General features: G+C 36.2%; 1 protein-coding gene across 1 annotated transcript in view; it reads left to right on the top strand.

The window, feature by feature from the left end:
* The window catches only part of LOC124972246 (glycine receptor subunit alpha-2-like), a 177299-nt gene that overhangs the window by 153795 nt on the left and 7274 nt on the right, over nucleotides 1-16230 (top strand). The window contains exon 9 of the mRNA XM_047536518.1: nucleotides 6916-7065. Within this exon, the coding sequence (XP_047392474.1) occupies nucleotides 6916-7065 (150 nt within the window). The remainder of the gene's footprint in view (nucleotides 1-6915; nucleotides 7066-16230) is intronic.

Genomic DNA, 16230 nt, shown 5'->3' with positions numbered 1-16230 from the left:
TTGAGAAATTGTCTGGAAATAAACAGGTAGAGAATATGAAGGAAGAATTTAAATTCCGGAGAAGAGTGCAGATCAGGGTTTCTCAACCTTACAACACTATTAATATTTGGGACTAGGTAATTCTTTATCATGCAGGGCTCTCCTATGCTTCATTGGGTATTTAGCAGCATTCCTGGCTTCCTCTAACTCTAAAATCAATAGAAACTCTGCACTTTCCAGTTGATATGACCAAAACCATCTTTACATACTGCTGAATGTCCTCAAGAACAATATCACCCCTGGTTGAGGACCACTGAACTAGACATAGATATCTAGGTTTGGGCATTTTATTTTCTCTATCTCAGGGATGTTCAACTTCCAAATTATTGGCATTTGGGCTAGATAAATTTTGTTGAAGCTAATCCTTGGAGTTAGTTATGTTTAAGAGCACCTTTGACTTCAGTCTACTAGATATCAGTAGCACCTACCCCTGGTTGTGATAACCAAAACTATCTCCAAATGTCCCCTGGGGTGTAAAATCATCCCCTTCATTTGGGAACCACTGGTGTAGACAATGAGCCATCGGTGGTAATGGATTTGACTTCCTCAGGAGTAAATAAAATTGCTTAAACAAAACCCGAAGTCTGTGTTAGGAAAGAGTGGAATAAAATTGAACAACTAAAGCAGACACATGCAGTGCAGGATCTCAAATACCAGAGCCCATAATAGGCAGCTACCAATAGTTTCTAAGCACATATGTTTCAAAATGAAATTGGTGCTTTAAATTTAATCATACAGAAGCAAAAGGACTAAGTGCCATAAGGAGAAATCGAACGTAGAAGGACCAGTTAGGAAGTTGTTATAATAATCAGGTCTAAGTTTCAATGGTAGAGATTATGGTGATGTCATTGGAATGGAGAATAAAAGAGTAAAACCAAGGGTACTTTGCAGAAAAGCATGTTGAGTCTTTGATAGATTGAGTATTGGAGATAAAGGCAATGAGAGAACCAGTGTTAAAACCATGGTTGCTAGTGAGAAGAAATATTCCAATGAGATGAATAGAAAAAGGGATATTTAATGAGTTTGATTTTACAAATACTAACTGTAGACATTTTAGAATCAACACAGGTGTGCCTGAGAAGTCAGGGCTGCAGGATGGATTTGGGAGTTTTGGAAACACAAAGCCCTGGAATCTCTAAGGTTTAATACAAGTTTCCTTCTCATTCACATCACACTCTACTCTGAAGTAGGTGGCCCTAGGTCTTTTAGGAACTCAGTCTTCTTCCATCTTATGGCATTTCCATCTTGAACAAATGACCCTCAAGTTGACTGCAGAAGAGTTAAGACCCAAAGACCTCATGGAAAATTTCAGAGGCTCTGAAGTAGCATGCACAACTTCTGCCATATGCCTTTGGGGATCCAACTGCACTGGCAAATCTAGTTTTGCCGGTAGAAGAAGTGGGATTCATGGGAACGTGGCTAATCTTTGATTTAGGATGGACACATACATACACACACACACACATACACACACACACCACTCCCATCTACACATGAGTAAAAAGAAAGCTATAGGTCTGAATGAATTCACTGAGGATTTGAAGATAGAATAGAAATTGAATAGGAAAGAATTCACAGAACATAATAAATGGAAGATGTTCCACAAAGGATTCAGAGATGTTGTCAGAGAACCTAAAAGAGAACCAGCCCTGTGTAGAAATGGAAAGTGTCAAAAAAAAGTAGAGGCATGGCTGGGTGCAGTGGCCCAAACCTGCAATCCCAGCAGCTCAGGAGGCTGAGGCAGAAGGATTGAGAGTTCAAAGTCAGCCTCAGCAAAAGCAAGGCACTAAGCAACTCAGTGAGACCCTGTCTCTTAATAAAATACAAAATAGGGCTGGGTATGTGGCTCAGTGGCTGAGTGCCCCTGAGTTCAATCCCCGGTACCCATCCCCCAGCCCCCCAAAATAGTAGAGGCAAACTCCCATAAGGAGGGAAAAAGTTTGCTTTTGCTAAAGTGAAACTTTTGCTTTGGGAGGAAAAGATCAACATGATAATTATAAAAGGACTTATACTCTGTACCCACTTCAAAACCATCATGAGCAGTTTGAAACACCAAACCTATCTGCCTGGCTTTCAATGCCGTTTTTCTGGCCCATCCTCCTGTATATCCCTCACCATATACCCCTTGTTGTGTACATGAGTACACAACATGTCCATGTCACTGGGTTCCTCACCATCCCCCAAGCCCACTGTATTCTCTCCCATTCTTGGGGCTTTGCCTTTACAGCTTTTTTCCATGCAACAAGTACTGGCTTTCCTCAAGCCCTAAATCAAATTCCACCCCTTTCAAAAATGAAGACTTCCCCGTCAAGATCAACCACCCCAAATTCCACCAGCATTTTGGTCCTTCCACTACTCTGGCACGTAGAAACATCTTCATTGCATCAGTTATGCATTCATATGACTGTCTCTTCAACAGACCATGGATTTCTTAAGCCCTGAAACAGAGTCACAGGGAGGTGCAACACCAGGACAAATAAGACTACAGTCTAGGTCACAGGGTGGCAAATGTTTTTTTTGTGATGATCATTTAGTATTTTAGGATCTAGGGACCATTTGGTTTCTGTCACCACTGTGTCATTTTAATACAAAAGTAGCTATAGGCAATATGTAAATAGATATGACTGTGTTTCAATAAACATTATTTTCAGGACATGTAGTCGGCCAGATTTGATCCTTGGGACATAATTTGCTGTTCCCTGATTCATGTGAAAGATACTTTCTGGTACATACTGTGATCAGAGTTCCCTAAAGTATAATCTGGGAAGTTCTAGGAAGAATCAATTTGCATATCTGTTATCTTTGTATCTTCTGCCCCACCTCCCACAGCATCTAGTACACTGTCTTTCACATAATTGGCGCTAATTTTTTGGTTTTTAAAAAAAATTTAGAATTAAATATGCCTGAAAAGATACCAATTCAGTGAATCATAATAGCATTTTGAGAGTTTAATTACCTTTGAACACTATCTTGCAAATTTGTAGCAAAGTAGTTCAGGAAGGGATCATGTAAGCCTCCAAATCATAAAAAGAATGTGACAGGGAAAGATGTGAGCTAAAAACATCTAAGGATTAGCAGTCAAAGAGAGAGAATCTGACATTAGAGCTGGATAAAAGCAACAAAAAGGAATTTCAATCCTGAGGGACCAATACCAAGGGACATCACATCGAATGTAATAGACATCTCATAACACCCTCTAAATCCGTGTGAATAATGCGTTTAATGCCAGCACTTCAATGCTGGAAATATGTTCGTGATTTGGAGGAAATTGAGAGACCAATCAAAATGATTAAGAGATTGAAAGAATTCATTTATGAGCAGTTAAAAATTAAGTCAAATATATGTGTGGCCTGCTGATGGTAAAGATGTGGAAAAGGTTTACAAATTACTGAATGCTGTAAACATCAGGAAGGGGAAAAATGATGGTCAGTTCTATTGGACATAGCTCTTGGTATGGACATATCTCAGGCACTGACAAATTGTTCTCATTATTGGGTCTTAAAACATTTACAGACCATCTGAATAATAAATAACTGGGAATGCTGTGATTGGTAATGTTCTATTATTACAGGAGAGTGAGATTGCCCTAGAAGAGCAGTGCAAGATAAAATTATTTCTTATTAAAATATTATGGGAATGCTAGATGTGTTGATCACTCTTAGATGTATCAAATATATGCAATTGTAGGTAATACTATATAGTTAAGGATTATTGAAATTCAAGCAAGCACAAAGATGCAAATAACTAGATATTTCTTTAATGTTTTTCTTTCATTTAGTCATTCAATGATCCATCCATCCTAAATAACTAATGTCATGACCTGTGATGGTGATATCAATAGTAATACTGCACATGACCAGTCCTCCAAAACAAACAAACAAAACAAAAAACCTTACACTCCAGGATAGGGTCAGGGAAGCAGGTGAACTAAGAAGGAAGAGACAAGTTCAATAGACAGTGATAAAATAAGAAAGAAAAATGGCCCCTAACCCAGAAGGGAGGAAAGGAGAAGGTTAAGGAGGATCCCTGGTGGACTTGGCATTTGTACCAGGTCCTGAGGGATTCTGAGGAGGCCATTAAACAGAAAAAAATGGGAATAAGCATCCCAAGTAGGAAGAGTGATATACTTAAAGGGCTAGAGATGACAAAGTGCTAGACCTCTGTGTCAGAGCACATGTGGGATTGACAGGTGGCTTAAACTGTCTGAGACAAATAGTATAAGCAAGGCAGGTGGTGATCTTAAATAATTGGAATAGAATAGGATTGTGATTTATATTTTCCTTGTTAATATTTATCTTTTTCAAATCTCTTCCACTAACAAAATCACCCTTATACAGCTAAACAATTAGCTAAATATAGCAATTATTTTGTGTTTAACACTAGTTTAAGCTCTTTACATACATTAAGTAACTTTTATCTACATAACAACTCCATGAGGTAGGTACTATGACTGTTCATATTTTACAGGTTATACAACTTGGAGAAGTTAGAGATACAGTCAGTAGCAAAGTTGTGATTCTTACTTGGGATATTTCTCTTCAGAGTTCTGCTTTTAAATCCTCTGTGCCACTACTAACTTTATAAGTCAAGAGTATTTTTTTCTGTTATTTACTTCTGTAATTCACCTAAAAATTGATCTAACAAATAAGCTGAGACAGTTAAATATTTGGGTAGAAAATGTTCATGGCAACAAAATTAAAAGTCACAAAAATGAAAGAGAAAATAAACGAAATATTCTATAATGTAAAATAATTAGTCATAGCGTGGTCCATTATGCAAGCCTTGAAAATTGTGACTTAGTAGAAATTTAAATGGCATTGGAAATATTATAAAGGCCAAAGGGAAATGCAGGATACAAACTATACTATCCTAATAGTATATTTATGTTCAGAAAAGAAACACACTAATTAGATGGATTTTCAATTCCAGTCGTGGCTCTGCTACTTGTTAGTTTTGTGACCTTGGGTAATAATTCGGTCCTTCTGTACTCCAGTTTCCTCATTAGAAAATGAGGCAATAAATTGTTTTAAGGGTCAAAATTAATACATATGCGATATTTATAATGGTGGCTAGCAGTGACAACATAAAAATTTAGGAAATCCTATATAAAAATTAGAACTGAATAGTACACACTCAGCTAGTAGTTTTATAAGTGTCTTTTGTAATCTGGGATCCAATGCTACAACGTTGTCCATTTATTTTCTTCTTTATACTTTAAAAAATTATTTTACAGTGATACAAGAGATATTCTCCATTACAAGTAAAAAAATATTTGCTTTCAGAATCTGCATTGTTAAATTATAAGACTTACTAAACACTTAAACAAACACTAAAGGGCTGAAAAATGTTTCCCTTTTTACCAGATACCTTCTCAAGGTTAGAGCCCTGATCTTTTGTTTGAATACTCTTGAATTGTGAGAATTTAAAACTATTTAGAATTGTTTTCATGGCACGATCAATAAATAGATGGAAATTACAAATTGATTTTTAAAAAGCCTAGGGTCGTGCAGAATATATTTTTCATCCAAGTTTGAAATTATCTTAATTATACTTATTTTTAGGTGTTAGGAAATACTAAAAGAAAGTAAGCAGTTTTAATAAGCGTCCACTCTATTTTACCTGAAAATTTTGTTTTTCTCATTTTTTCTTTAAAGAAATCTTATGTTTTTAATAGATAAGTAAAAGAATTATATATTTATGATATACAACACAATATTTTGAAATACCTATACACTGTGGAAAGGCTAAAACAAGCTATTTAACATATGCATTTCCTTAAACAGTTTTTGTAGTGAGAACACTTAAAATCTACTCTCATTAATGAAATTTTTGTAATATTTGGAGCTGGCCTCAGGGACAAAGCTATTTGAGCAGGTGGGCTACACTGAGAAAGATGGAGCAAGGTCACAGGGCAGTGGGGTATTGTGACTTTCACTGCTTTGCCCAGGATCTTCTAAATGGAATTGATGCATTACTTATACACTTACTTTTTAAATGTTATAATTCTTTTTAACTTTTTGATTGACACACAGTATTTGTATATACTTATGAGGTACAATGTGATGTTGTGCAGTATTATTTTCCTTGGTGCTGGGAATTGAATCCAGGACCTCATACACACTAAGTATATGCTTTACCACTGAGCTACATGCCACCTCACAATGTTATGTTTAGATTCATATATACATTAAGTAATGATCAACTCAGGGTAACTAGCATGTCCATTACCTTTTATCATTTCTCTCTGATTATTACACTAAAAATTCTCTCTTCTGACTACTTTGAGCTATATAATGCATCATTGTTATTTATGTTCACCCTTACATACCATAGAACATCAGAATTTATTCTTCCTATCACATTGCACCTGATAACACCCTCTCTCTGCAACACTCCCCGCCCCACTCTCCCAGCCTCTGGTAATCATTATCCTAATCTCAACTTGTATGAGGTCGATTTTTTTTTAGAAATCATATGAGTGAGATCATGCAGGATTTATCTTTCTGTGCCTAACTTATTTCATTTAACATAATATCCTCTAGTTCTATCCATGTTGATACAAATAATACTATTCCACACTTTTTATAGCAGAATAGGACTCCATTATGTACATACCACATCAGCTTTACCCATTCCTCTGTTGACAGACATTTAGGCCATTTATTGCAGCACTATTCACAATAGCTTACCCACTTTCTTAGGGAAAGGATAGAAAATCTTCGACTCAGGAAATGAGGTTATTCTGATGCTCACACCACTAGGAATCTGGTTTTCCTGAAAGTTTTCATAGCTTCTCTCTCTCTTTCTCTTTCTCTTTCTCTCTCTCTCTCTCCCTTCCTCCCTCCCTCCTCTCTCTCCCCCTTCTCTCTTTCTCAGGTCTCCTATGTAAAAGCAATTGACATCTGGATGGCGGTGTGCCTTCTGTTTGTGTTTGCTGCCTTATTGGAATATGCAGCAGTGAATTTTGTCTCTAGACAACACAAGGAGTTCCTACGCCTCCGAAGAAGACAGAAGAGACAGAATAAGGTACAGTTGGCCCTCATTACAAAGTCATGTACAACCTGAGGTGATTAATCAAGCAATATAATTCAGAAAACAGAATAATGACCAAGAAGCTGAAGTTAATTTGTGTCCTGATTTATCTTAGTATACTTATTGCTATTCAAGTTGGTCTTTTAAATTTTGGGATGGAATTATCTGATTTGGCAAATAAAACTACAGGGCATACAGTTAAACTTGAATTTCAGGTAAATAAACAACTTTTTAGTATGAATATATCCCAAATATTATATAGTATGTACTTAAAAAACAATTTTTTAGTATATTTGAAAATCAAATTTTACTGAACTCTCTATATTTTATCTAGCAACTCCAATTGGGTATGTATACCCAATTTGAAAATATTACTTTAAAATCCTGGTTATTTTGAATGTTGATAATTTGTGTGTATGTGACTATGTATGCTCATAACTGATCTGATTGACTTTTTTCATCAATTGTTCTGGTTTTAGGTAAGTAATGCCCTACCTATGTAGACTGCAACTTGACAAATCCAATAAAACTGATCTTATTGTCAACTTCAGTGCAGAAACCTAAGCTTTACACTATCCAGAGGTTTGAGGTTGGAAATATATAGCTCAAAATGTCCAGTTCAAGACTATCTGCTAAGTGAAATAATCCAGACCCAGAAAGTCAAAGCTCAAATGTTTTTTCTGATATGCTGAAGCTAGTCCAAAATAAAGGGGGTAAAAGAGAAATGAAATGGAGGGGTGGGTTCCATCAAAATAGAAGAAAGATCCTTGTAGTAGAAGAAGGGAATTGAGGGGCAGGAAGAAAGAACAGGATAAGGGAAAAACAGTGGAAAGAATTGAACCTAAGTTTCTTATGTACATATATTAATATACTACAGAGAACCTAACCATCATGTATATGCACAAGACACTAATTTCAAAAAATACTAGATAAATAGCAGAAAGACCAGTAGAGGAAAACGAACAGGGAAAAGGGAGGGTAAGGGGAAGTACTAGAGACTGAAATAGACCAAATTATATTCCATGCAATTATAATTATGCCAAAATGAATCCTAATGCTATGCATGACTAACATGACCAAATAAAAAATGGAAAAAAAGATCTCCAGTTCAGCAGTTCTCGAAATTGTCTGCACATTAGAATCAACTGAGTTTTATTTATTTCTTTTAAATGGTTTTTGCAATTCATTTATTTATTTATCTATTTATTTTTATGTGGTGCTCAGGATCAAAACCAGTGCCTCACATGTGTGAGGAAGGTGCTCTACCACTGAGCTACAACCTCAGCCCAATCAGCTAGGCTTTAATTCCAAACTTTGGCCACATCCCAAACCAATTAAATCCCCATTTCAGGATGGGGTACAGGCATCAGTATTTCTGCAGCTCCCCAGGCAATTCCACTGTGTGGACATGTTTGGAAAGCGCTGCTCTGGTTTATGAGCAAATCTCATATAAGATACCAGAAGGCTTACACCTGTTTTCTGTTTCAGACTCTGGGAGGGAAACATGCCCTTGGATACAGAGAATGTTACCCCTTGTAATAATATTGCTAGAGAACCAAGTTAAAATTTTAAGTATAGTATAACTAAGAAGAACAAATAAGAATAAATACATTTTAGGTATAGTAGATAAAGTATTTTTCAAAATCTGTTCCCCCCAAAATGTGATAAATTGAACCTGCTGGTGAATCCATACTTACATGCTACATTGTTGGAGCAAAACCAAAAACATTTCACTGTCAATCTTATTGTTTCCAAATATCTAGATGTAAAACTAAAAGTTTGCTGTTAGACATATTACATGGAGTTTATGTGTATGATAGCTGAAACCCTAACTGCATCTACCAAAAGGTTTCCTGCATATATTCTGAAAAAGATAAATATATCTTTTACTCTTTGTTACCTTTTGGAACGTTTTGTTATACTACAGTCTAAAAAGGAAACAACATAACAAATATACTTTTGGGTGTATATTATCTCTTAATATTAGACCTTTATCATGTTTTCCCTTTCTGCCTCCCTGTTGGTGCTAACCATTCCTTCAACCCATCACAAGAGTCCTATACACAGTGGCACAATGTCAGAGTCACTTTGCCACACAGGAAATATTAGATTGTGATGGTATTTCAGCACACAAACAAACAATACAGAGTTTAAACAATTCACATAGTAACTACCAGTGGGTTATGTCATTCAGAAATCCCTGAATACTACCTAGGTTCTCCAATCTTACCCTATCATAATAGGACTCACCTCAGACTCTTGTGGAAAAATACAAATTCTTAGTGAAGTCCCCTGAAGACACCTGATTGATTAAGTTTGGGGAGGAACACAAGAATCTGTATGCTTAGTAATTATACCACATGATTCTTATGATAAGTTTAAGAAACACTACATTGGTTCACTGATTGTATGTTGGAGAATTCATACTTGTATGCTACTCTGTTAGATCATGAAAGATTGTGCTTTATTCTAACTGAATAGGATCCACTGATTAGATTCAACTTTTCAGAGTCTGAGTGGACAGTAATGGAATTGGAATCAAGAATAGCAGCAGCAAATCAGTTGGAAGATTACCCTAGAAATAAATTGGTCATGCGTATGGAATGAAATAGATTTAAGATTCATTCATTTATTTCACAGATATTTAATTGCTTTCTACTATGTGCCAAGTACCATCTAGATCCTTAGAGTATTGTTGAACAGAACAAACAAATGCAATTCTTTGATGAAACTTAAAACTTACATTCTAGTGGTTATGCTTTAAAGGTAAAAAATCAATAGGTCATGCTCATGCATTTGATATGAGGAGGTGAACATAAGAAAGAGATTGAATATGACTCACAAACTTTTTATTTAAACAACTGGGCACTTAGCACTATAATTGTAATGAAGCAGATTTAGGGTGGAATTCCAGAGTCACATTTTAATGCTGTTTAGATGACTATGAGACATCTCAGTATAGTTGGCAAGTAATTAAGAGATATGTGCTCAAGAGAGATAAAATTTGGAAATATATTTGAGAGTGAACAGCAAAACAAATAATATCTTAAATTCACAAAACTGGCTGAAATCACCCACTGAGAGAATGGAAATTAAAAATCTCTTGCGAATGGAGTATTCCATCACTTAGAAAGTCTATCTAAAGTAGATTGAGTAGAGAAAGGAATAAAGGAAATGGTGAGACTTTAGATGTTACTTGCAACTGCCTTTGCTGTATAGGGGAGCGTAGAAGATGGTATGAAATAAAATGTGTATTCATTGGAGGACTTTTCCTGGAAAAGAAGATCAAAGAACATTAGCATACAGTGGAAAGAGCATAAATTAAAGAACAAAATGTTGGCCAGGTGCAGTGATGCACACCCATAATCCCAGTAGCTGGGGAGGCTGAGGTAGAAAGATCTCAAGTTCAAAGTCAGCCTCAGCAACTTAGTGAGACCCTTTCTCAAAATAAAAAAGGGAGGGGATGTGTCTCAATGGTTAATCCTCTTGGGTTTAATCCCTGGTACCAAAAAAGGAACAAAATGTCTTAAGAAGGTGAGAAAGGATAAAATCCAGAGCAAAGATGTTAGCCTTACATGGTGCCAGATATTTCATCCATTTTAATAATGACTTAAATTATTACCAGTTCATTAATGAAATAACTAAAGCACACAGAGTTTAAATAATTTGTCCATGTTCATGAGCCAGGAAGTGGCACAGCAAGATCTGAAGTAAAATAGTGTCTCCAAAGTCTGTGCCTCGTCACTGTACAAACAAAATGGGAGAACAACTATGATAGCTAGTTGATTGATAAATTCAATGATGGTAAGATGTAGGAATTTCCAACTAATAGCTCCTATCATTTCCATGAATTCTGAGGTAGGTTGTCAGTTGAGAGTGTGGTAGAGGGCTGGGGATATAGCTCAGTTTGTAGCATGCTTGCCTCATAAGCACAAGGCCCTGGGTTCAATCCCCAGCACTGCTAAAAGAAAAAAAAAGAGTGTGTGGTGGAAAGAAGGAATGCAGAAAGTTTGAGGAGGAGGTCCAAACACTAAATAGCAGTTTTACATACTAGAAAAAGTCAGTGGTCCAAGAATAAAGATGGGGACAATATGCTAAGGCAGACAGTTGTGTACCCATATGAGATCTATGGTTAAGAATTTGAAGTGTGAACAGTCAGCAAGCAGGTATCTTTTTCCCTAGCAACTCTAGACTCAGGTACCAAGAAGTCAGATGCTTGAGTTCAACTACAAATTTAGTTTTTCCAGGTAAGTGAGAAAGTGTACGGAAGATATGGAGAGTATAATAGAGGAAATGAAGGAAGAGAAAAAGAAAGCAAAGGAAGAAAGACATGGAGGAAGGGAGAAACATAGAGTTAAGGGAGTGGTTGCAAGGGAGTAGTGACACTGATGAACAAGAAACCCTAAGGTGGATAGAGAAGGAAGAAAATAAAGGACACACTGGCTATTCATGGGAAGTAAAGACAAAAATAAGGCTATGACCACGTGAATTTATGACTAAGATTGGGTGGAGGGAAATTGACAGCTGGGCAGTCCAGAAACTGGGAGGCCTAGGATGGGTTGATCATCTACATGAATATGGAAGCTCCCTCATTAAAGGTGATATTTATGAGAGTGTTGGATTGACAAGGAAATAGAAGCTAAAGTCACCAACTAAGAGATTGCATTTGGGTGCTGATAGATAACAGCAGTGATAAGGTGAAGTTAATGAGCAGAACTTCAGAGGTACCAAAGGGGCTAGGCTTAAGCAAATAGGAAAGAGAAATGGTTCAGGTATTGCAGTGGGAAGCAAGAAGCATACTTGAGATTAAAGGGAGGCTTCTTAAAGTTGCCAGTGACAGTTAAATTGCTGCTTTATAAAAACTATTTATTGAAAAATTAAGTTTGCATATTTATAAGGAAATATTTTTAATTTATGCATCTCACAATAGGTATTTAAAATACAAATTTAATGACCAAAGTTATGACTAGGGATCAGGGTAAAGAGCTAACCAAATCATGCATGATCTTGCAGTCCATGCTTCTAATTATCACTAATGACTGAATTTTGAAAAAATGAGCAAGAAATATATCCAATTATTTGTCCCTTAGAAAAGACAGAGCTTTTCAAATTAATTGAGTCTGAACAATTTGAGTCTTAACAATGGTTAAAACAAAAATAAAATATAGCAAGAGGTAATATTCACTAAGGGCTTATAACATGGCAGGTAACATTATAGATACTATAAATATTTCATTTAATCCCTACTACCACTGTGAGAATAATGCAATCACACAGCTCAGCTTATCTGAGAATGTTATGGTTTATACCTATTTTCTCAATACCCTGTGTGATTTAACATTTGTCCCAGATTATTATTATTATTATTCCTCCTCCTTCTCCTCCCATTATTATTATTATTATTACTATTATTAGGATTGAACTCAGAAGCACTCTAACAGTGAGCCACATCCCCAGCTCTTTCTATTTTTTATTTTGAGACAGGGTCTCACTAAATTGCCCAAACTGATCTCAAACTTGTGATCCTCTTGCCTCCACCTCCCAAGTTTCTGGCATATGCCACCAAGCCCAGCAGATTCTTCATTTGAAACAAAATATTTTTATTAATAGTTGCATTAAAATAAACTGGAATGGGTTTTGTTGACCCCCATTTTGTACATCTGGCTTCTGTCATGGTATGATCTCCTGGTATGGGTGTAAAGCATAAAATTTTCACTTTAACACATGGTGAAAGCTTAAAAAAATAAGCATCACTATCCCAGGCTTCTTTTCTTGATGTTTTCTAGATGCAGTGCCCTACCTGATATTCCCTTCCTCGGGTTAGTTTGCAGGGAGCTTGCTCATTAAAATGAAGTGCACTCAGACACAAGAGGTTGGGAAGAAATGATTTTCTTCTGGGCTCCGGCAGTTATGGGATACTGCGGCCCCTACTGGCCATATAGGATATCAGCCTTGGTCAATGGCATGGCACACAAAATCCAGAAAGTCACCAGGTCCACCACTTGATGGAGTCAGTGGAAAATAAGGAAAATTATTGGTCCTAAGAACATGAAACAAATGAAAAATAGGGGCTGAGAAGTTCTGTGACTGACTTACATTTTAGTAGTTTTGACATTTTTTTCATGATATAAATCTGCTTTATAATTTTTTTATTTTATAATAATCAATATCATAGAGTTATAATGTCTATTAGTACCACTTTCCACTATCAAGATTTTCCTTGTTTTGATAAATTAAGTGGTCATCCTACCAAAAATAAAGGTAGTATTTTATCCAATTTTATAGAGAAGGAAACAAAAACAGAGAGGTTAATGAAAATGTCCAAAGTCATACATGCAGGTAGTACCCAAAGTCACTGAACTTAACTGTGCAGCCTGCCACTCAGAGTTTACAATTTATTTTATCTAGTATAATACATGCACACTGAAAATATTTCTAATTGACTCTAATGTTTTTTTTTAAATGCTGGTGGTTAGGGCCAGGGCCAGGACCAGAATAAGACAAATGAGGTGAGTCACACACATGCATGGTTAGAACTTGTTTTTATTTAAAATATTAGTATTTTGTTCACCATGAATATTTTGTATTAATAGTGATTTTTTTAAATGTTATATTAAAATATAATTTATCTTGAGTACTGGAGTTTTCAGTACTTTTTCAATTTTGCAACTGAGGTCTTACTTCCTTTCCCCTAATTCAGATCCAGTTGGTCATGAATTACTAAATTAATTTTCACAGACCCTAATTGGTTATGGTCTGAGTTAAAAAAAACCATCATTTTAAAATGTTCAATATTCCCAATGCAAAAAGTCATTTCTTTAATTTCTCACTGGGAAACTGACTTCTGAAATGTGATATGGTTTGATTCCTTTGAAGATAGAAGAAAAAAAAAAGTCAGTCATTTCCCAAATAGACAATGACCTTAAGATTTATTCAAGGAAGTTCTATTAGGAGAACATCTGAGATTACATTTCTATGCATGGGAAGAGTGCCTGGTGTTTACTGAACAATCAAGTTATGAAATGGGGTCACTTTCAAGGAGGAGCCAGGCAATTTGCAACTGGGTGTGTTTGCTTTGATTATCTTTACTACGTTTCGCAAAGTAGTTACTGTCAGTTTTATCAAACTAGAGTTTCTCAGAAACAATTGCACACAAATCTTCACTGACAGAACTGGCAAAACCCAGAGTATTAGAAGCTGATGCCCTAGGTTCATGTAGTAAAACCCTATTTTTATGTTACCCTTTGGCTCCAATAGGAAGTATTCACAGTGTGAAGGTTACAACAATTTTACTACAAGAACTTTAAAGCCTCACCTGCATTTCCCTTACTTCTGGTTTTGTGGTTTTCTGCCTGGTTTCAAATGTCTCTAGTTATCCAAATAGCCCTGACTTCTTTATTCTCAGTGACTAAACAGAAACAGTGGCTGCTTGAGGACATGGTTATGACTTTAAGGTCACCAAAAGACAAGCTGCATTTTAAAAGGAATGATGTTAATGATGCATTGTTTAGATTGTTTAACACTCCCCCCAACCACCACAAGAAAATCTGGGGCCTCTTAAACTGATCAGGCAATAAGGTAAGAATGTCAGGCCCTGATGAAAATGTCTCAAATGATAGCAATTTGGAAAAGTGAGAATTCAGTACTCAGTTGTTTGTGATTCTCTCTTCTTCCCCTTCCATTACCCATGTTTCAAGTCTTAAGTAAACTTCTAACCCCTCAAAAGATCACATTCTGATCCTACAAGCCTGAAATAATCTCACTCTTTCAAGCACATGTAGTACCTAATTTGTACCTTTTCATAACGTGTCACTTTCTACCCATTTGTCATGTATGTTTTACAGAAGAATATAACATTTGAATGGTACCAAGAGAGCATTTAGAACATTTTACCTAGACATACTTAAATTTTTCTCTTCAACAACTTCCCATTAAGACATAACAGAAAAAAACATGGAAGGGCAGTAACTACTTTTATCCTAACCCAGGCTTTAACTTCAAACCCTAATGCAATGCCCCAGGCAGAAGAACAACTTAAAAGAGGCCCTTAACCTTCTAGTTGGGGAGGCCCAGAAGTCCTATGCTGACTATTTCTTTGCTAATGTTCCAAGGGTCTTATTTCTTCCAAATCCAATGGGACACCAAGGCACCACTGGTAAAGGCCAGAAGACCCAGCACCAATGATCACCTGGAAGTGGCTTATTTAAATCTATGGGGCTCCACTTCCAGAAAGTGCAATTTTATCAATGTCTCAGAATCTCCACAGTTGGACTAGCACTCCCCATTCCCCTTGAGCTTAAAAACCTTTTCCCATTCTTCCTGGAGACATCCCTTCAAATGCTTAAGGATAGTAAGCTGGCAAGTCTTCTCAAATCTTCTCTGCAAATTGACTTAGTCCTTCCTATGGTATGATTGACAGCCACTCACCATGTCACCTTTTCTTTAGTTTGCTAATGATGATCTTGAAGTATGAGTTGCAAAATTTGAAAGATAGTCTAGGCATGATCAACATGCAACATGAATAATGGTACTCTCCCCTCTAACTAGATATTTGGTTCCTTTCAATAAGCACTAAAGAGGCTGGAGATATAGCTCAGTTGGTAGAGTGCTTGCCTTGTAAACACAAGACCCTGGGTTCAATCTCCAGCACTGAAAAAAAAAAAGCACTAAAACTTAGTGTTTTTAAGTACTCATATTCCATGATTGGCTCATTTTGACCTTATTAATTTCCTAGGTATATTTTCTATTATTAATCCAAATAGCTATCAAGTTATCTCTTCTTGATTATGTGGTTAATTTTTTCTGTCCTGAATAAACGACTTTCTATTCATTCCTATAAATCTTTATCTCACTGGATTTGGTCCATTGTTCTAGATTATATTAATCATTTTGACATTAATTCAATCATCTGGAAAATTAATTACCACTTCAAGCTTTGTACTTTATAGGTGAATATGTATCAATGTCTTCTTAGCCAAAGACTACCAGGGACAAGCCTCAACAAACGAGTCATGTTTACCAAACTCTAGTGGGGGAGAATACACAACACAAGGATCTGGGGTGGAAGAGGGTGGCTGTGGGTATCTGTAAATTAGGTGATTTGGTGAGGGAGTCTAAGGAAGCAAAGATTTGCTCTAGATTAGATGCTGTCACAAAGCA

Source organism: Sciurus carolinensis, chromosome X, assembly GCF_902686445.1.
Source record: "Sciurus carolinensis chromosome X, mSciCar1.2, whole genome shotgun sequence".
NCBI lineage: Eukaryota > Metazoa > Chordata > Mammalia > Rodentia > Sciuridae > Sciurus > Sciurus carolinensis.
Note: the sequence above shows the minus strand (reverse complement) of the source record. Positions and strands in the feature narration are given on the sequence as shown.